General features: G+C 45.8%; 1 protein-coding gene across 1 annotated transcript in view; it reads right to left on the reverse strand.

The window, feature by feature from the left end:
• ABCC4 (ATP binding cassette subfamily C member 4) overlaps nucleotides 1–21,941 on the reverse strand; it is a 247,642-nt gene that overhangs the window by 33,971 nt on the left and 191,730 nt on the right. The window contains exons 22-26 of the mRNA XM_059377795.1: nucleotides 20,001–20,120; nucleotides 18,688–18,798; nucleotides 17,640–17,740; nucleotides 16,342–16,533; nucleotides 7,427–7,582 (exon numbers count right to left, since the gene is read on the reverse strand). Coding sequence (XP_059233778.1) covers nucleotides 7,427–7,582; nucleotides 16,342–16,533; nucleotides 17,640–17,740; nucleotides 18,688–18,798; nucleotides 20,001–20,120 — 680 coding nt within the window. The remainder of the gene's footprint in view (nucleotides 1–7,426; nucleotides 7,583–16,341; nucleotides 16,534–17,639; nucleotides 17,741–18,687; nucleotides 18,799–20,000; nucleotides 20,121–21,941) is intronic.

Here is a 21,941-nt window from a genome sequence, read left to right on the forward strand (position 1 = left end):
TGTCATCTTTTAAATAGAACCTGAGCTTCCAATCTGTTTTTCATCAGCTTAAAGTTGACTTTTTTTTTTAATCCTCTGTGCCATATTCGGTAATGTTCTCCTTTGTTACCAACATAACACAAGTTCCTATTGGCCATGTGACCCAAAAACGGCCCTTCTGAGTCAACGCATTTAGTGAAGTAAATTGATAATCCCTCGACACAACTGTAAGACAGAACCACAGTCCGACCGGGCCTTTTGTATACGCTACTGAAAGACAGACCGGCCGTTATCCTAAAAAGAAACCCTACCCACTAACCTTCCAAAGCTTAAAATGACCCTGGTCAAAGACAAAAAAAAAAAAAAACCAAAAAAACCAAAAACCAAACAAACAAAAGGTACAAGTGGTTACAAACCCGGCAGATAATGCACAACACTTTACTGCACCCTCGTCATGTCAGGCCCCAACTAGGAAGCGGCCCGCGACTAAAATCTTCCGGACTGGCTGCTGGTCCCCAACGTCCTACCAGCGACATTTTCATCTCTAACTGGAGGACCTTTACGAAGGGCAGCGCGTATCCCTGTTCCGAGAATGAGAGTCACCTGAAGGAGCTTTAAATCTTGCTTTCCTTTTTTTTTTTTTTTCTTTTAATCCTGTAGCCTCTAAATGAACCGATCATCATCCATATTCAGAAGAAAAGAACATTGTTTGCCAACAAAGGAAAAAGAAGTTAAGTCCTGTAAAGTCCTCTCTGGACACAAAAAGGTCAGGAGCTCTGGGAAGCAGTTCCCTGGGCTTTAATGAAGACTTCAGTGTCAGAAACAAAAGGCTGACTGCATTAGGCTACAATCCAGTTGTATTTCTTTACTAGTAACAGCATACCTACCTCTTCTCTTGCAGAGTTTTGTTCCCAACAAGGGAAAAAAAAAAAGAGAGGGAGAGAGAGAGAGGAAAGAAAACCAGGTAAGAATAAAGAAGTCTTAAAGAGACAGCTCTGGTGAACCTTTTCCACCTACGGAAGATAACCCAAGGAATGGAAATACCGAAGAAGCAGAGTGGATGGTTTAAAAAATACCTCGCTTTTGCTTTGATTCTCAAAAAGTCTATTAAATGTAAAAAATGAATCTGTTTAATCATGATAAAGAGGATAGCTGTTGATCTGTGCCAGCCCTTGGGGTGCAATCATAAATAATGAATTTGCATGGCATCACTTTTCAACTGAAAACATTTTCTTGGTGCCAAAAGGAAAGGAAGGGGCCTTAGATGTAGAGGATCCATCCAAAAGTTTTGAAATCCATTTTTCCAGATCCTTGCAGATAAGCAAGCTCGTCCCTAAATACAATCTTGTCTTGCTCATCTCTGTGGGGAACGTGTTTAACTATTTCAGGTCGTGAGCACAAATGGAAGCGTCTGTTTCGGCGACCTGTTCCTGTTTGGAAGTTCAGAAAGTGTTTCATCTTTATTTTTTTTATTTTTTATGTTTTTTGCTCACCCTTGCAATTATACGAGTGGCGGAGTACATTCATCAGAATAGAGGTTTCGTTTCTGAACGTTCCCTACAGGATTGGCCCCTGACCCTCCCGCCATGTGTCGCCACTCCCCTGCTGCTTGTTCTGACGTCGGTCCTGCCTGCGATCGCCTCTCTCCCAGGTCTGATCTCTCACCGCGCAGTCAAGGGGGACCAGGATGAGCCTGGCAGAGTGGGACCGCCTTGGAAGCTCACGGCTGCAGCCAGGTTCACGCAAGCCTGGAGCTAGGGAATGACGCAGACCTGTCTCAGCGAAAGTGGGAACACAAACAAACAAACAAAAAACCCTGGAAACAAAAACAAAACCCCTCCATTCTTCTTTGCAGAGACTGCTCCAAACTTCGCTGGTTCCCTAAATCAGGGTGTTGAGACACAAGGACGCTGCTTCCTATTGATTTGGGGGGGACAGAAGGGTGCAAGCTGTCTGCTATGCTGTAGACAAATAACTTTAAGGGCCGAGACCACCAGACCTTCCCACCTCCGCAGTCAGACACCGTACAGAGGACGGGCTCTCAGGTCTAACAAGGTATGATTTCGAGTACCTACTCCTGAGGCTCACCCATGACCTATAAATGAATTAACCCCTTTTCCTAAATCGATTTTCTTTCAGTGCTGAGTGTGCTTCAAATCTTCAGCCAAAGTCACAAGTGTTTCAGCCTTTCAAAACCACAACCATCCAAATGGGAAAAACTGCACCGGAAGTATCTTTTGACTTTGCTCTCTATTGACTCTCCTTCATCGTGGTTTCTGGGAATCCTTTTGGAGTGGGGTAGAAAACAATGGGAGAGATATCGGAGGTCGTCCAGTTCAAAAAAGAAAAACAAAAAACTATATGTATTTAAGTCAGACAGCCCTGAGCTCTGATTCTACTGTTCCGTATCTATTGGACTCAGGGTATGTCATTAACCAGGCCCACCAGCTTTCTTTTCCTTCCTGGAAAGCAGGGAGAAGCCAGCGGGACTGCTGTGAGAACTGGGGCTACCCGGGAGGCTCCAGGCCTGGGACTCATACGTCGCAGGAGCCCGGCCAGACAGGGGACCGTGAGGGAACGTGCTTTCTCAAACTGCTGGTGCGGCCCATGGGTCATGAAAGCCGTTTTGTGCTTCATGACCATCATTCTGTCTTTTATACGGAAGAGCACAGAATGGACATAACAGAAACTAGAGTGCGGAGCACTAGGAGTGACAGTGTGGGGGGGAATACGTGTTTCGGCACGTGTGTGTGCACACGTGTGTGCACAGGACCGTGAGACAGCAGTGCTGCTGTGGACGTAGGTCCCTGGGGCTCTGGCCCCCAGCACAGTGGGCAGCTGCCCGAGATGCGGAGGGGGGACTCCCCCTAAAGTAAACATGAACCCTGGCTCAGCCGCTTGCTGTTACGTGGGTTCAGCTCCCGGTGCCTCCATTTGTAAATGGGTCCAACAATAGGGGGAACCACAGAACCGTGAGGAGGAAGCTGGGGGACAGGAAGGAGAGAAGCTAAAACACGTGAAGGATTCCGCAAATGTCATGCGCTAGGAATACGTGTGACATCTGTCCGGGATGACAACCAGCACCAGAGCGACAGAAATGAGAGCGACAGCCTCCAGGGGAGGTAAGAAATAGCCAGGCATGTGGGGAGAGTGGAGAAAACAGGGTCTTCAGGGGGGGGCTGCGCAGTATTCTCGGGGCACAGAGCAGTGGTCAGGAAAGAAGGCAGGTGGGTGAGGAGCCAGAAGACTAAAGAAAACAAGTGATACTTCTCTTGTTCCTAGTGAGAAAAATGTTGGGACAGGTTTTCTGGTCCGTGTTACCCTAAAATTCACATTGGGCTCACTTGTTTTGTTCCACCATTTAAATTTCTAGAAACAAGTTGGCTTACGTGATAAGCAAGAGATGTAAAGGAAATCACCAAGGACCACAAAAACATAAATAGAAATTGAAAAGCATCTGTTCCTGCTTTTACTTAAGTAACAGTAATACTGGAAAGGCTAGTGCCCTGACCCTTAATTGATACTAGTCACTACTTACGAAGCATTCCTGAGAGCAGAGCATGGGGCCACACACATTTTCTCATCCCGTTACATCATCAGGACACATCAGTGAGGCAGTAATTACTAGACCTGATTTAAGGACAAGGACAGTGGAGCCTGGCGGCCAAGTGACGTCATCAAGGTCACTCGGAATAAAAACGTGGGTCGTGTTGACCCTTGAAGATTCTATCCCAGGCTCCCTCCTGCAAGATTTCCTGGGACCCTTTACACATTTTGCACAGTCTCTCTAGACTTGCTTTCATCAACCAACATCGCGCCTTAGAGACAGCAAGTGAGAAGAGAAAGATTCTGTGTTTACAATGGTTGGCGATCACTATCTACATGGATACAAAGCTTAGTACTGTTTTGTAAGCACAGTCTCTGGATGTGTGCACACCTCAAGCAAGCTCAGAAGTAGGGTGGGAAGTCATGGAAGAAAACCAAAACCTGGTGATGTCAAGGTGTATTTAGTCTTTGCTCAGATGTGCTTCCAAAACATTAGTGGCAGAGCCAAGAATCATCTAACGTTATTTCTTTATTTATACAGTCCTTTTATGTACACAAGCATACAACCATTTCTTATTAAGAAGCATTAAAAATAATGTGGGACATGTTCCTCGATCCTTTCATCCAAGGACATGAAAGTACTTCACGGACACACCCTTCGCTTCTGCTAACTAATCTCATTTGGCCCATTTTAGAGATGGGTACAACCAAAATATAAAACTTGGGAATTTCAACTCATATATTTTCTACTGCAATCACGAAGTCATGAATTTACTAGCCAGAGGGAATTGTTAAATACAGGGACTGAATGTGCTGAAAATGTCTTTCCATTTTTCCTGAAAAGGGAGAGGTTTAAAAAACTTTTTTTTTAGGAATGCCTAGGTGGCTCAGTCGGTTGGGCACCTGCCTTCGGCTCAGGTCATGGTCCCAGGGTCCTGGGATCGAGTCCCACATCAGGCTCCTTGCTCAGTGGGAAGCCTGCTTCTCCCTCTGCCTGCCTCTCTCTCTTTCTTTCTGGCAAAATAAATAAAAATCTTTTAAAAATTAAAAATAAAAATTTTTTTAGAATGGACAAAATAAGTGAAGGGGATTAAAAGGTGAACTGCCTGTCCTGTGCTGAACATTTCATTATGTATATAAATACGGAATCACTGGGAGGTACACCCGTATCTCATACAATTACTGTATGTCAATCTTCAATTAAAAAAGAAGAAAAAGAAAAAGCACAGAAGCATCAGGATGGGAGAGCTAGGAAAGATTTTTTTAAATTGTGGTAAAATACATATAATACTAAATTTACCACCTTAATCATTTTTAAGTGACCAGTTCAGGAATATTTAAATATATTTGCATTGTTGCATAGCTATCCCTACCAGCCATCTCCAGGCCTCTTTTTATTATTCCAAACTGAAACTCTGTACCCATTGAACACTAACTCTCCATCCCTTCCTCCAGCCCCTGGCAGACACCACTCTACTTCCTGTCTCCACCAAACGGACTCCTTAGGTAGCTCATATAAGCAGAATCATATGGTATTTGTCCTTTCGTGATGGGTTTATTTCACGAAACATAATGTCCGCGAGGTTCATCTCTGCTGTAGCTCATGTCACAATTTCCCTCCCTTTGAAGGCTGAACAGTAACAGTTCACTGTGTGAACACACCACACTTTGTTCATCCATTCACCTACCTAAGGACATGCAGACTGCTTCCACACTTTGGATCTTGAGAAGACTACTACTATGAACATGGGTGTACAAGTATCTCTTAGAATTTCTGCTTTGGATTATTTTGAGTGTATATCCAGAAGTGGAACTGCTAACGGGATATGATAATTCCATATGATCGTTCATATGTGACTTTATTATTTTTCATTTTCTGAGAAAACTCCATTTTGGTTTCCTCAGGGGCTGCATTTTACACTCCCACAAGCAATAAAAAAGGGTTCAAATTTTTCCACAACCTTGCCAACACTTGGTGTTTTCTGTTGTGTTGTTTTCTTTTCTTTTAAGATTTATTTATTTATTTATTTGACACGGAGAGAGAGAGAAAGAGAGACAGGGAGACAGGGAACACAAGCAGGGGGAGTGAGAAAGGGAGAACCAGGCTCCCCACCAAGCGGGGAGCCCAATGTGGGGCTCGACCCCAGGACCCCAGGACGGTAACCCAAGCCAAAGGCAGATGCCCAATGACTAAGTCACCCAGGTGCCTCTGTTCTGTCTTCTAAAGTATTCTCTATACCCAACATGGGATTCAAACTCACAACTCTGAGATTAAGAGTCACATGCTCTACTGCCTGAACCAGCCAGATGCCCTAGTCTTGTCCGTTTTATTGAGAGTAGTAACGGGGGGTGAGGAGGCATCTCATTGTGGTTCTGAAAGGAGTATCTTGATTTTGATTGTGAAGTTACTTAGAATAATAATTCCAATTATTTCAGAGGCCCGTGGTAGGCAGCAACAGCTTTACTCAATCTTAGGATGAAAGTCCACATTCTCCTCCGTTCTGGGTGCTGTATTCTATATGCTTTCTAATAAACAGGCACGCACGAGCTCTTTATATCCACATGCCAAGAAGCACATCTGCATGGCTTTGTCTCATTCCCTATGTTTCTCAAGTGTGTGTGTGTGTGTGTGTGTGTGTGTGTGTGTATGAGAGAGAGAGAGAGTATTTCTCAGCTTCTTTTGATAGGCTGATGATTGTAGAGTATAACAAAGCCCTAAATTAAAACAAAAACAAAACAAAAATCAGCTAAGTCTGGAGTTGAGTATGTGTTAACTGCCAAGGCAGAGGGCAGAACAAAGACCAGACCCCAGGGCTGCAGGCCTCAGGCCACTGGGCATGGGGCCTACGCTGCCCTTAGCTATATACTTGGAGGACAGCATTTGCTCAATACATAATTTCTGCATTTTTATTGAAACTGAATGGGCCAACCACAAGGAGTGACAGGAGCTTGGACTGTGTGTAATTCAATCTCTGGAAGGTTTCCTGAAAGTCACAATTCTATTAAGAAGCAGAATAAGAGGGCGCCTGCGTGGCTCAGTCCGTTAAGCAACTGCCTCTGGTTCAGGTCATGATCCCAGAGTCGTGGGATCGAGTCTCACATCAGGCTCCCTGCTCAGCAGGGAGTCTGCTTCTCTCTCTGACCTTGCCCCTCTCATGCTCTCTTTCATTCTCTCTCTCTCAAATAAGTAAGTAAATAAATAAGCAGAATAAGAAAACAGAATCAGGTCAGAAGCACTCCACACACACGAAACCAGGCTTCACAATGGCTCTGGGCGATGGTGCTAGGAGCTGCCTCATGAGGGAAAGAAACCTGAGGTGCAGAGAGACGGCCCTCCTTATCCTGTGTTCTTCTCAATATTCTCTACTGCCTCCTGGTCACAGTTCATTTACTAGTGGCCAATTCGAAGTCTCCCCAAAGCATCTCCACACACAGTAGTGCCCCAAGCCAGCGGTTTCACGTCTCGCCCTCCATGGAAACAATTACCTTTGAAAAGTCAGCTTTATCTCCTACAGCAAAATTGTATCACTAAAACACTTAAAACTCATGTTTCCCTATAGTGGCCTCTCAGGGGCTAAACAAATCATTTGTGGTTTCCTTTTCAGAATTAGGTGTTTATCAGTGGATAAAACTGTGGTACCTGGGGAAGTCTTGAGTCCAGAAATTTCTCTGGTAAGTTATTAAACCTCACACACACACACACACACACACACACACTCACACACACACTCACACACACACAACCCAGTATCAGATAAAAATACTTGCTGTTAAAAATATACCCTATTGGGGCAAAAGGATTAACGCTTCATTTTTTCTTTAAAAAAGGCAGTAAAATTAGAAGCAATTAAACTTAAGTTCCCTTACAAAAAGAACACGAGAAATGCCCTGACTTGTATACCTGAGGTATGATGGACATTTTCTTCCTTAAATCGTGAAGTCCAATTTCAGTTGTCAAGATCTTATCAATCCAAATTTTACCTTCCGGTTCTGACAATCTAAAAAGGGCCGAGATGAGGGAACTTTTTCCAGCTCCTGTTCTTCCCACAATGCCGACCTGTAAAGAGATCCAGGAAGGATTAAGCGTAACAATATGCCACATACCTAGGAGACACTAGAGTTGTTGAATATGGATTAAGGAAGTTCTATATTGAATTTGGTAAGAAAGAGTGTCTCAACTTTGGCACTGTTGACATTCTGGGCTAGATAATTCGTCATCGTAGAGAGCCGTCCTGTACCTTGCAAAATGTTTAACTCCATTCCTGCTCTTGGCCTACCAGATACCAGAAGCACCCCCCAAATTGTGGAAACCAAAAATGTCCCTTGTGTCTGGGGGCCGGGGGCGGGAAGAGGCAGGCACTGTCCTTGGGTGAGATCCATTTCGTGTAAAGAAAAGTTAAAAATAATACCATCAGGGGCACCTGGGTAGCTCAGTGGGTTAGGGCCTCTGCCTTCAGCCTCCGGTCATGGTCCTGGGGTCCTAAGATCGAGACCCACATCAGGCTCTCTGCTCAGCAAGGAGCCTGCCTCCCCCCCTCTCTCTGCCTGCCTCCCTACCTACTTGTGATCTCTGTCAAGTAAATAAATAAAATCTTTTAAAAATACCATCAGCCTACCAACAGTGAAAAACCAACAATTTCCTCAGTAGCTAGTAAGTCGGTTTTAAAATCAGCATTATTCCCAGTGTCTGTGTATTTTGAACCCTGAGAATTTCTTGGAGAATTTTATACAGATATCAATAAGTGAAAAGCGCTATACATAAACAAGTAATCATTTTCTCAGAATTCTACCACCTAAGAGGAATTATTCTTCGGGAGAACAACCAACACATTTCTGGCTATTACATTCTGTCTTGGAAGGAAACACCTTAAAATTTTTAAATCTAAGTCTCAGGGTTCTAAAAAACAGTAGCCGGTAGCTGAAATACCCCTAATGAGTTCATCGTCATCATCAACAACAACAATACAAATAACATTTGCTTTTTATAGGGGGCCTTTCATCTGAGCAGTTCAAAAGGCATTTTGCAAAGTAATTAATACTCACAATTACCCCCTTGGGAAAGATACGTGTCCAGTATCAGTCTGGTTATTAGAACCGAAGCAGAGAGAAATTAAATGCGGTGACAAGATCAAAGCGCCAATATAAAGCAGGTAAAATGCCGGTCAGGAACGAAACTGTATTATATAAAATTGGTTTTTAGTTGTGAGCATTTAAACCTGTATGCAGAAACTGACCTTTTTTTTTTTTTTAAACAGCAATGAGCTTGCCCAACACCTAGCTACAAATTCCCTGGTGGGAGCTTCCCAAGAGATGGTGTCATCCCAACTAGCTATCTGGAATCAATGACGGCTTTAAGACATGCTTTGGAGCATTTGTAAATCAGTACATTTTGAAAACTCACAGCTTTCAACAGAGAAGAACTTTCTGAGCACTGATTCTATGCTGGGAACTTTGCATATCATCTCAGTGGAATACTTTCAAAGCTTTAAAGTTTCACGTGTGTAACTACTGATGACCTTTCAAAAAAGACCCTACCTTTACGGGGATAAATGTAAGGGAAGTGGCTTTGGCTAATTTTATCATCTGTTTATCATCATTTCACAGATGGGTCATTTTCTGCCCATGAGTAGGTCCAAAGGTACACACGTCACACACATACACACACACATGTATATATCTCCTGGGTTTCTCAATGTACATTGAGGTAAGGTTCTTCTCAAATGTGTATCAAGCCATATCACAACACAGGCACAAATTGTGTCTCTGAGAATGTGTGGATGTTCTCAGGCTTTCCTCACTCCAACTAAAACCAACCCATCTGTGCAAACTAGAACGTTTGCAGACTTTTCGTAAAGATGGGTCTGCTGCGATACGGCAGGGGGCACGGAGGGCTGCCCTCAACCACAGGACTGTGATCTCCAAGCTCAACTGAGAATAAACACCAAAAGGCAATTCAAAGAAAACCGGGTTCTAGCTAGCCCTCTCTCCTGTTCAGTCATCCAAACGGTAGCCCGTGTCATTTGCACTGCACCAGTGGGCTTTACCAACTTCCCATGGAGAATATCGCCACTATCAGTAAGTTTACACACGCAAAACCAAACAGATACTTCAAGATATTCTCATTTACGCTGATTTACAATTAACCCTATACATTTTCCCAAAGAGGCTGAGGGTTTCTGGAAAAAAAAGAGAGAGAGAGAGATGTCTTTTTTTTTCCCCCTCAATTTAAAAATTTGTATTGGTGTGTTGTACGTTGAGACATTTCTATCTGGATCTCTATAGATCACACTCAACATGATTAAGAGCCAATTTCCCTTTCAACAAAACAGTTGCTTTTTCTAACTCTCCCATCTTAATCCCATAATTTCTTTTCTAGGCTTGTGGGCTCAACATGTTCACCCTACTTCCAGCTTCCTCCGCGCCCAGGATGGCACCAACCCCTAAAGATTCTACCTCTGCAAGCTTTCCTGACTCAGTCTATCACCAGAGCACAAGGCTGCACGGCATCTGAAAACACAAAACCAACTCTTCTTAATTATAATCAGTGCAAATGAAGGTAAAAAGTCAATGGCTATTAGTCATAACCCCAGCACTTTGATTTAAAACCATTCTACAGATGACAGATTTTCTTTCTGGACCTATGTGTGTGTGTGCTTAAAGATACAAGCTCACAGACTTAAACAAAACGAGATTAATATGAACCAACTGTAGTAAACTGTTTGCACTTAATATTTCAACAGAATATTTTAATAGCCACATAATATTAGATTTTATGTGATCATTTATTTAACAGACCCCCTATTTGTGGCTATTTCAGCTGTGTCCAATATCTTGCTATTATAAATAACTGTGTTAAATATCCTTGAAGCTAAATCTTCACAAACAACTCTAATTACTTCCTTAAGATAAATTCTTAGGGGCGCCTGGGTGGCTCAGTGGGTTAAATCCTCTGCCTTCAGCTCAGGTCATGATCTCAGGGTCCTGGGATCGAGCCCCACATTGGGCTCTCTGCCCAGGAGGGAGCCTGCTTCCTTTCCTCTCTCTCTGCCTGCCTCTCTGCTTACCTGTGATCTCTGTCTGTCAAATAAATAAATAAAATCTTTTAAAAAAAATAAAAAGATAAATTCTTAGATGTGGAATTGCTGAAAAACAGGTATAAACATTTTCAAAAAGTAATGCCAAGCTACCCTCTAGAAATAGGATAGCAGTTTTGACTCCCACCTGCTTCTCTGCATGTTCACAAGCTTGGGGGTTATAACAGCGCTTTATTTTTATTTATTTTTAGAGATAGTGTGAGTGAGTGCGGACGTGAGCAGTGGGGGAGGGGCAGAGAGAGAGAGAGAGAATCCTAAGCAGGCTCTATGCCCAGCACGGAGCCTCGATCTCAGGACCCTGAGGATCCTGACCCCTCTGAGCCAGAATCAAAAGGGGGACCTTTGGGGACGCCTGGGTGGCTCAGTTGGTTAAGCAGCTGCCTTCGCCTCAGGTCATGATCCCAGCGTCCTGGGATCGAGTCCCACATCAGGCTCCTTGCTCAGCAGGGAGCCTGCTTCTCCCTCTGCCTCTGCCTGCCATTCTGTCTGCCTGTGCTCGCTCTCTCTCCCTCTCTCTCTGATAAATAAATAAAATCTTAAAAAAAAAAAAAAAAAAAAGGGGGGGACGTTTGGGTGCCACCCAGGCACCCCTATAACTTTGTTTTAATTGACATCAGTTTGATTCCAACATGTGGACTCACTTTCCCCATTATATCTTGGTAGGAGTACACAGTAGCTACTGGCTTCCTATCTCCTGCCTCTTCCCACCATGGTCCACATGCACTCACTTCCTGGTCCATGTTTCTGCAGAACAGCTCTGTGCCCACCCAGGAAGTCCCTTCTAGGAAAGCACCCCAACTGACTCTGCATTCTTAAATTGCTGGGAGTCAGCTCTCTCGGGATTCCTAGGAAGTGGCAAGAGTTACATGCGCAAGCGCTGTGCCACGTCACCTGGGGCTCGATTCTTCATTTGCAGGGGGACAGCATCGTGCCTTTGCTGATGCTGGTCCCAGCACCCCGAAGGCTCTTTCCATGCATTTCCACCTGCTGAGATCCTGCCCATGTGTCACCAAGTCCATCTCAAATGCCTAAGTCCTTGCAAATACTCTTCCTGCCCCCACATGTAGCCTTCTCCCATGCCACGGAGGCAGGTCACCTTTTTCTAAACTTTGATAAAAGGTGGCCACCTTCTAGCTTATCTAATAGCCAATTTTATACGACTTTCCTTGTTCTCCTAGATCACAGGCTCTGTCCGGATTCACCTTTGCACACTTTTTATTATTATATGTGGCATCCTGTATGGAACTGAGGTGGTTGAAGTCAGGACAGACTAATTTATGGAAAACCTGTTGCCACACTATTGGGGTCTAGGATAGGGCGCCAGGGAAGACAGACATGGCCAATGGATCCTATCATCATAGAAACTAATGCAAACGGCAGACGACAGCTTCTGCACTGGAAGTGGTTATGGCCAGATCGTGCCCCAAGGCAATTACAGCTACAAATTCAGTTGTCTGAACATCTGTCTGGCCACAGCCTTGGGGCTGGGAGGGTCTCCTCCTGTTGGAAGTGTACAACCCTAGATGACCTACCACTTTCATTTTGCAGAAGATCAGAGGGAGGCTTAATAAGACTAATTAGCCTGCCTGGAAGAACAGAGCCAGGAAGGGGCAGAATGGGACACAAAACCAGGTCTGCTCAACGCTTGCCCATTCCACCGGTGGCCCCCTTATACCTGGATGGCCTGGCAGCTCATTACATCCCTGTGGGGACAGGACAGGTGTGGCTGGGATCAAGCAACTGGCTTCTCCTGACCCTACCACCTGACATTCAAGGCGTCTACTGTGGAGGATGGGACAGAAGGCTTGACATTTCTCAGCGAAAAGGATACCCGTGGTCGGCGGGCACCTACAGCCAGACTGAGAAGGTACAGGGTGCCTGGGAAACAGGCCACACAGACCTATGGCCCTGGCTTGTGCCATGAGATGAATTTTCCATCCCAGCAGGTGGTAAAAGGGTCTTAGACATATTGCTACACTTGGTGGTCAGTGACTCCAGGCCCAAGCAGGGCCAAGCCTGATACAATACTGATGGACCCTGTACGGTGGTACTGGGGAAAGGCCGTAGAGCAGGAGGAATGCTGTCTTTGTTGCAGACAGACTCCACCAAAAGACAAATCGATGCATAAACTTAGAGTCATAGAGAATGAAATTATAATGGAAATCCACAACTGGCAGAATATAAAAGTAAATAAATCTATAAGGTGGGGACAGAGACCTTTCTAGAGCATCATGATCAGTTACAGGGGTTGGGAGAATTCATGAGCCCAACTTCAAATTGTCAAAGGACACTTCTTGGAAACCACGAGTTACAGTCATTGTGGGAGAGAAGACATTTTGGCAGGGCAGGGGCTCAGAGACAAGACGACCCGGTGGCCCGAGAGTCAGCATTTCCAAGATACTCCCAAGCGACACACGTACCACAGACTGGGCCGCAAGGAATCAGAAAGTCAGCAGGGGAAGTGAGACGGACTGGAGGGAGGTGAGGGGTTTCTGAGAAGATATTATGTAAAAGAGGTGAAAATGTAGGAAACTAATACTTTTGCACATTATAGCAAGGTCTGGTACACATCTGTAAAAATGTATTATCCAAGTAATAGCTCTGAGCAAGAAAAAAAAATAACAAACCAAAATCAATCTACCTCTAGAGCTGGAAAATGCTTTAAAATGGCCCAGTACTCTTTAAAATGATCAAATCAACCACAAAATCATCTAAATGAAAAATGCAGCCAGTGGTTAGAATCTAACCAGGAAGCCTAGGGTGCTGTTTACCTCATTTTGGTTCTTTATTTTTACTTGTTATTTCTTCCATGAATTAGAAACCTGCTTAGTACTTATTACGTTTTCCTGTTTACTATCACTTCGAGGAATCTGGACAGCAGAGGAAAATGCTGGAAGAGAATAAAGCCCCATCTCTCCTGTATTGGCCCATTCCCACTCTGTCGACCCTGCAATAGTCTGTCCCAGCCAAATACACCAGAGGACGGGAACGGTGATGTCCCCGAATAACAGGGCTGGGGCTGGGTGGAGAGGAGGTAAAACCGGCAGTGACGTCACTTCATGATTCCGCGGCCTGGATATAGTCGCTAATTACTTAAACCAAGCGGAAGGGGACACTGTCCATAGGCCAAGACACAAACCAAACGATACCATTGTTATTATAACTGTCTCCAAACTCAATGCCCCCGACATTGTATAATCTCAGATAATCCTACAATTCGGGGGAGGGGAGCATTTACGATGGAAAAGTACACACCTGTTACATTTCTAAGTTGTACCACAGTTCTCGGGTGATTCCATGTATGGCTTCGAGGGAAATTTAAGATGCGTGCAAATTAACAGAATTCTGTCTAGCATGGGCATCCTGATGGACACACGGTCTGCGAGGAAGCAAGTACCCCTGAGTGCGCTCGGAGGGACAAAACCAGCTACGGAGAACTGTCTTGGGACCCGGCCGCCCTCACTGCCCTCCGGGTCTGCACATGGGGCTGGAAATCATGAGCAGCTAGCATCTGTCACGCGACGCACTAAAGCTGCTCTCTGGGTATCATTTGAGTAGTAAGTTGAACATTTATTCTTTCATATCACAAGGGTATCATCATTACGTTACAGCCACAGTCCCCTAAATGGGTCTGGGAGAAAGAGCCGGCAGGTCTCTAAGTATTTAATGCATCTGGGAAATGGGCTGTTTCCGGGAGCTGTCTGGAATGCATGTATGTTTTTGTGACGGGCTGGTGTCCCCCGTGTATTACCCACTCACCACCCCTGCTGGCAGACCGTTAGCACCCACCACGTGCCCAGCACGTCACTTTTGGGGGACCAAAGACAAAAAGCAGCAGCCTCTGGGTGCCGTGAGATCCAGAGCCCAAACCACAAAGCTTGCTGCGAGCGCTACCTTTTACTTTCTCATTTTCATTTTTAATTCTTTTTTTAATTGCGGTAAAATGCACGAACCAAAAAATGTCCCAACCCAGGTGTCCCAACACCTCGGGGGTGTGGTTCAGTGGTGTTAAGTACACTCACGGTGTAGTGCCAACACTCCCCAAGATGCTTCTCGTCCTTCGAGACTCAAACTCGGTGCCCGTTAAATACCAACTCCGCCTTCACCTCTCCCCCGGCCCCTGGCGATCGCCATCCTACTGTTTGTTGGTCTCTACTGGATCTGAGCAGGTCAGGAACCTCGTGTAAGTGGGATTGGACAGTATTTGTCTTGCTTTGTCCTCAAGCTTATTTCATTGAGCGTAACGTCCTCGAGGACCTTCCACGGGTCCTCGAGAAGGCAGTCGCCTCTTCCTAAGGCTGGATAATATTCCATGGTAGGGATGTACTACATCTGCTTATCCATTCCTACACTGATGAACCGCTTGGGCTGCTTCCATTTTTGGCGTTCGTAATGCCGCCATAAACAAAGGCGTACAGTAGATGTGGTTGTTTAAAAATATGTAAGATGCTGTGGGAGAATTAAGGGTCTCACAGAGGCAGATGCATCAGAGCTGACTGGAAATGAGCCGGCTTTCACCAGCCAGACCACAGAAGGGCAGGGTCTCTTGAGGGGGAGGGACAATGTACGCATCCTGGGGACAGGGAGAGCAGGAGGCTTTGGAGAAGCTACAAAAGAAATACCCATGTGGGGGTGTGGGGGGTTGGCATGCTAGGAATTACGGCTGGAGGGCGCCTGGGTGACTCAGTCAGGTAAGCATCTGCCTTCGGCTCAAGTCATGATCTCAGGGTCCTGGGCTGAAGCCCCGCATCAGGCTCTCCCTCTGCCTGTCCACCCCCTGCCCCGGCTAGTACTATCTCTCTCTCTCTCTCTCTCTCTCTCTCTCTGAAATAAATTTTAAAAAGAATTTAAGGAATTGAGGCTGGAGAGGTAGGTGGGGAAAAAGCTTCCTCCAGTCTCATCTATTCTGGTTCCACAGATTCTTCAAAGGGCCTGCCCTGGTGTGGGTCGAGGGACCCGGGTCCCACCACTGCTGGAGAGAAACACCAGCAAGTGCAGGTCACAAACCTCTCCTGCGTGAATCAGCCCCTGCTCCCTTGGGTTTCCTTTCACCAACTTTGGGCCCTTTTCTGCCTCCCGCTGGGGGCTCTGGCTCAAGCCCTGACTGGGTCACAGATTCCAACCTCTTCTCTGGTGGCTGAAGCCGGCCGTGCAGCTCCAGCTCAAGTGGACCTGGGGCCTCACTATGGTTCCGCCCTCCGTGTGCCCAGCCTGGGAGCTATCAGGAGGCCCCGTAAGGATCAGATCTGTGTTTCCGAAAGAAGCAGTCCACAGGTGGGAGACAGAGGAATACGAGTTACGGAAGGGCAAGTCTCCGGAAAGGGCCAGGGACGGGGGGGCTGTAATAGAGGCTGCCATGGCGGAGGAAGAGAGGGATTTGAGAAATCCTAAGAAGTAAGGATAGGTAGGAGATAGAGATTGAAAAGGTTAGTGATGAGGAGCGAGGGTCGACTACCAGGTCTCAGGTATGAATAATTAGTGTCCGGGGTCAGCCCACCAAGCGCCATAAGGGAGCTCACGATACGAGAACAGTCTGGTATCCCCATTCCATGGCTCATTTCCAGGACTCCCCAATAGGCTCGCTCAACCGAAATTATAGCCACAGAGGCACTAGGTGCCCCCTCCTCCCCTCCCCCCAACATGGTCACCAAGAAGCCAACAAGCAGATGCGGTGTTAAAGCTTCTGTGGAAATCTTAAAGAGGCAAGATGGTTTAAACAAACCTTTTCCTTTGATTTAATGAGTGCTGTCAGGTGCTTCAGAACCAGAGGCCCATCTAAACTGTAGGAGAAGCTAACGTTGTCAAAGACGATCGTGCCGTCTTGGGGCCAGTTGGGCGGAGGGCGGTTCTGGTACTCCCAAGGGGCTTCTTTCTCAAGGTCTGTATACTCCATCACCCTTTCCACTGAAATCATCTAAAAGACAAAGGACACCACATGGCTTAGGAACGGAGCTCTCACAAGTGTTCAGAGATTATAAATAAACTGTTGATCTTTTACACTAGCTGGCTAGGGACATCTCAGGTCTCGATATTCCCAAAGGACAGGAGGACGAGTCTGATGAGGAAACTTTGATGACTTACAAGCCTGTGCACCGTCTCGTAACACTTTCCCTGAGGTCTACTTCCTTCAGCACTACTTTAAAACTAAAAGAACTACAGAATTAGAGATTCTTAGAGGATGCTGGAGATTTTATTTTTCCACTTTTTTTTTTAAATTTTGTTTTTTCTGAACAAAAAGTACAAGGATTTTATCAAAGAAAGGGATACTTGTGGCCAACGATCCGGAATCTGGCCACAGAACAGCCACCTGTGTTGGGGGCTGAACTGGCTAAGTCATGCAGTCTCATTTTAATGATGAGTCACTTTCTCCTCTCTCAGAAGAGCACAGGGGAAGGATTTCTTGTTCATTGTTTTTCTCTTGATGAGAAGGCGCTAATACCCAAGGAGGAGATAATTTATTTACTGACTGAGGCCTCCTAACCAACCATCCTGACACCTTTGACTAGCGCACTCCAAGAAGGAGCTTATTCTACCAGAAAAAAAGGGACGCCAGCAAATTCAGGTGCACAACACGTACAAGAATAAATGCTAAAGCGGGGGAGGGGGCGCGCAAGGGGAGACAGATTTAATTAAACAAACAACCTCAAAACACTGAATTCTTCTTTTATCAGGAATGAGGAATTACCCATTAAGAAACAAAAATAAACAGGCCTCTAAGACATTAGCTTCTATCCTCTCCAGGGTTTCAGAAACTCCCTCCCACAGAGAGAGAGACATTTATTACATTTGAAGACAGTTTGCGGCGGATGTAAAACCTGCTGACATAGCACACAGAAGACTGAGAAAAAGATGTATATATTTTATTTTACGTTAACCTTAAACAGATGGAAGAGGGATCTAAAAAACTTGGTTAGCTACGATGTAAAAATAACAGTTTTAATATTTTACATAAGAAGCGCTTTTATGCCATTGAATGGCGGGGAGACTTGAAAAGACTCAGAACGTTCAGATAAACATTACCATATTCTCCACTTCGGCGCTCTGCCGGACGCACCACTGGAACATCCCCATGAGGGTGAGGGCGTAGGACAATGCCAGGCCAACCTGCCCAGCATCTACAGCTGAAAGTGGAAAAAAAAAGCAGGAATAAAATTAGTTCTGCACAGGTCCTTCTGTCAGCTCACCAACAAGATTCCTCTATCATGTTTAAGTACGTTGTCTATCATGATAGCAACAGTTCTACTTTTACTATCTGATGACTGAGACTACAGTAAAATAGAAAAGTCACAATTAATTAAGAAAGGCTATTAAATGAGCTTATTAATCCCAACAGGATTGACACACTCTTGACTGTATGCCAGCGGTGAGAAACAGCGGCATTATTGAGACCCCCAGCATGACGGTTTCAAGAATCCTGGTACCAAATTTCACTTTCTACGGCCAATGCAACCGCAGTTGGAAACCACTAAAAATAAGGCACTGGGTTCTAAGAGCCAAGGCGTTTAAATCCAAGCCATTACGCTCCCTGTCCCATTATTAAGTATTGTGAGTCAGCGTTGTTACTGTGGAATTGTTAGGGATAGTGAATGTGTGCCACACACGCCAACACCTGCTCTTCGGGTACCCACCTGGCAGGGAGGAGAGCGTTCTTTCCTGCTTAGGATCTTTCTCAACCTAGAGTACCAGGCAGGGGTGACCAAGAGAGCCGAATAACCCTATCGTGAAAACTTAAAGCCCTAAGTAGACAAAATGCCTAAGAGAAAACTTGGTTCTCCCCTCACAGCAACCAGACGCCACACCAGAAATGTACAGAAAATTAGCTACTACACCGGCACAGTCCTCAACCTGTTTGAAGACAGAAGGACCTCATCGGGATCCAAATGACCACTCTGCGCGGACCATGCTGCTGGATCACACCCGACCCGACACACAGCAAAGGCTTCTATGCGATTCATTAGAACTAAACAGTAATGGCATTGGACAAGGTGGCAAGAATTTAATTTAATAACTGTAAACGCAGCTATAAATTGTAGTCATACCACAAATAGTTCTTCACATCTGTACTCACTCGTTGCCAGAATCAAGGACCCGAAGGCAACAATAATGACAAAGATGGCGCAGATGGCATCCAGACGCACGGCGAACCATCGGGACGTTGTCAGGAACAAGAACCATGCCTCTGGGTTTGGAGAAGCATCATAAGTGAAAGGAAGAAGGAGAAAAAAACAGATTCACTGCTCTGAATGAGGGAGAGCATTTTGCAAGGGTGAGCTCCAGGAGATTTTTATACAACACGGACAGCAAAGTTCCACACGTGAGGAACCAGAAGGTTCCAGAAAGCTAAATTCTGACACAAGACGATGTATGGTCCAAGCAGGAATTGGTACAGTGGCTTTGTGGGAAGCAATGCATTGAAAAACTCAACCCAGAGATTATAAACAGAAACAGGATTAATAAAAAATACATGGATAAATGGGCTCATCAGTACGTTTGTCACAGCACCAGAACTCAGCGTGAAGCTTGTCCTCATACCTGGTTTACTGTTCCTGGTTCTCTGGTAGCAGAGAGCACAGCTCCCACTTTGTTTCCAGCACCTTCCATACTTACTAGAGGGCTCTGCACACAGTGTTTATTCCTTAGGATCTGGTATCTCAGGGATCACTTTAATAAAAGTAACTACTTGCAGCCTTCAAAATGCCATCTTATCTTCAAAATACAATAAAGATTGGAAAGATGGGCCAGGATTTTATAAACTTAGAGGAAACTCTGAAATTTTTAATAGCAAAAAACCTCACAGATGCAAAATAATACATATCAAGTGGTAGCAAATCTGATCATCAGGAAACTGATTTCCTCAGCAAATCCTGTCACCCCGCAGGCTCTGAAAATAAGAACTGGCAAACTACAGTCTATGGGCCAAGAATGGCCCACAACCTGTTGTTGTAAATAAAGTTTTATTTAAACACAGCCATAACCATTTGCTTAAGGACTTTCTTTGCCTATGTTCCTGTTACAATAGTGATGTTGAAGAGCTATAATAGACAATGAAGTACAAAAAGTTGAAAACATTTACTATCCAGGTCTTTACAAAATAATTGACTGACCCCTGCCCTAAAAGGACAGAAAGCCACAGGGCGTGGAAAGACAATGCAAGGCCCTCAGAGGGTGGGGGGTGGGGTGAGGGGAAGCTGTGGTGTCCCAGTAGAATGGGGACACACACAGGAGATTCTGAGGAATCCTGGCCTAGAGGAGGGGACGAAGACATGCTGAGGAAGGGTGAGGGTCTGGACCAGGGGGAGACTGAGAGACAGGAACTAACCACCAAGGACAAGAGAGGGAGCCTATCCCATTCTCTGAAACCATTTCCAGTAACTTACAGACCTGAATGCAAATCCTGGTGAGCATCGAACAGTTCCTGGAACCTCTCCTCAGCTTTATACGCCCGGATGGTCCAGAGTCCCTGGAGAGAGGACGACAAGTGGGAGAACACCGGACTCCGTGCTGGGGAAGCAGAGACAGACAGTCAGTGAGGCCGGATGTGGCGAAACTGGCTGCCTCCCGTGCTCTGTGGCTACCTGAACCCCCAAACCCAGAGCTCTGCCACGACGGCTGCCTGGGGAAGACTGGACGGTGACGCTCCTGGAGACGAACAAACACGTCAACCCTCAAACTCCTGGTCACACCATTGCATTAAAGACCTGAAAAGCAAGTTTCGCTTTGAACCGATCTTTGACCAAATTCAAGTCCTTGCTAGATTTGAATAACTGAATTCCTTCTTTGCTAACTCATTTGTCAAGGTCTTCCTCACACCCGGCCCCTCCCCATAACACTTCCCTAACAGCCCTCTGGGGGAAATTCTGTCTAGTAATTTTTGAGTCACCAACGTTCTTACATTTAATTCTGCTACAGTACTCACCACACCGAATTATGAACGCCTGTCTGTGCGCCCATGTCCACTACTGGACTATTAACGAAGGGCCAGGATAAGTCAGCACATCCCTGAAACTGTGACAGGTGAGGGATGTGTGTGGGGACTGGTCAGGCGGCCATTCTCCCTGCATTCCCGGGTATCTCTCTGTGTCTGCTCCTGCGCCAAGAGTCTCTTTCTGGAATAACAGAGAACCTGGGTATTGTACTGCCCTTGTGTCCACAGGGCCTGGGCGGCCATGGCACCTATGAAGAGTCTTGACTTTGGTTGGAGGCGTCTGCCCTGATGGACACCTGGTGTTCAGAGGTCGCCATGGGACACTAACATTGATCACTCTTTCAGAACCTGGCCGTGGCCTTAGTGGCCACTCTCTTCTGAATAACTTCATGTGGGTTTGAGCCCTGATGTCATCCGACCAGTCGTTCATTGCCCTGCCACCCTCTCTAGGAGCACTGTATGTGGACACCAGGTCTGGTCCCTGCCTCTCAGGGAAGACGTGGGCTGCAGGCTGGTGGGCACCAGGAATGAGGCCATGACTAGCTATTGTCAGGGGCAGGGCTGCGAGCCTGGGGCCTCTCTCTGAGACGAGTAACACCTTGTACTTTATCGGCAGGTAACACTCACTTACCACTTCATTACCTGTGCACATCCTAGAGGAGAGACTTAGTAAAATCCCAGGCCAATCAAAGATCACTTATCTCATGGGAGGCTGCAGAGGTTTTATGAAATGATGCGGAGAAACAACCAAGGGGAAAACGCAAACTTATTTTGGAGCCTGACTGCTGAGCCTGGCATCCGGAGGTGTCTCTGTGTGAGCTCAGTCAACACCTCTGTGCACGTGGCACTGCAGGTATGGGCGGGGGGTGGGGGGAGGGTGCTGGGTACAGACGCAGGACCTCCTCTGACAGCTCAGTAACCTCAGTAACCTTGCTCCTCAAGCAAGGAAAGAGCAGGTTCTCCGTGAGACCCTGCGGTTTAGAGAAGATGGGTCATGCTGGGCTGTGGACCTCTTTGCTGACTGGGATAGTGACAGATAAGGGCCCTTGCCTGGGATGCTGTTTTAAGGAAAAAAACCTTCTCTGAACCAAGGCATGAGCTAACATCTCCCCTTGTATCTACTTTAGGCAAAAGAGCCGTAAGTGAACTCAGCGGTGGTTTGGACCATCCTGTTGTGGGTTTCTGATCTAGGATCCACACCACTCTCTCTCTTCCTTATACCAAGGAACCTTTGGCCTTCCAGTATTTTAACTTCCATTAAATCTGTACTTTTAAGACAGTCATATGAACATAAGGGGCCAAGTCCATGTTTTAAGTAAGAAAGGCTGGGAATTCCGAATAGGCCTTTTCTGGCACTCCCTAGCAAATCCCCAGAACAAAGTGAGGAAATAGGGCGC

This window comes from Mustela nigripes, chromosome 15, assembly GCF_022355385.1.
Source record: "Mustela nigripes isolate SB6536 chromosome 15, MUSNIG.SB6536, whole genome shotgun sequence".
Taxonomy (NCBI): Eukaryota; Metazoa; Chordata; class Mammalia; order Carnivora; family Mustelidae; genus Mustela; species Mustela nigripes.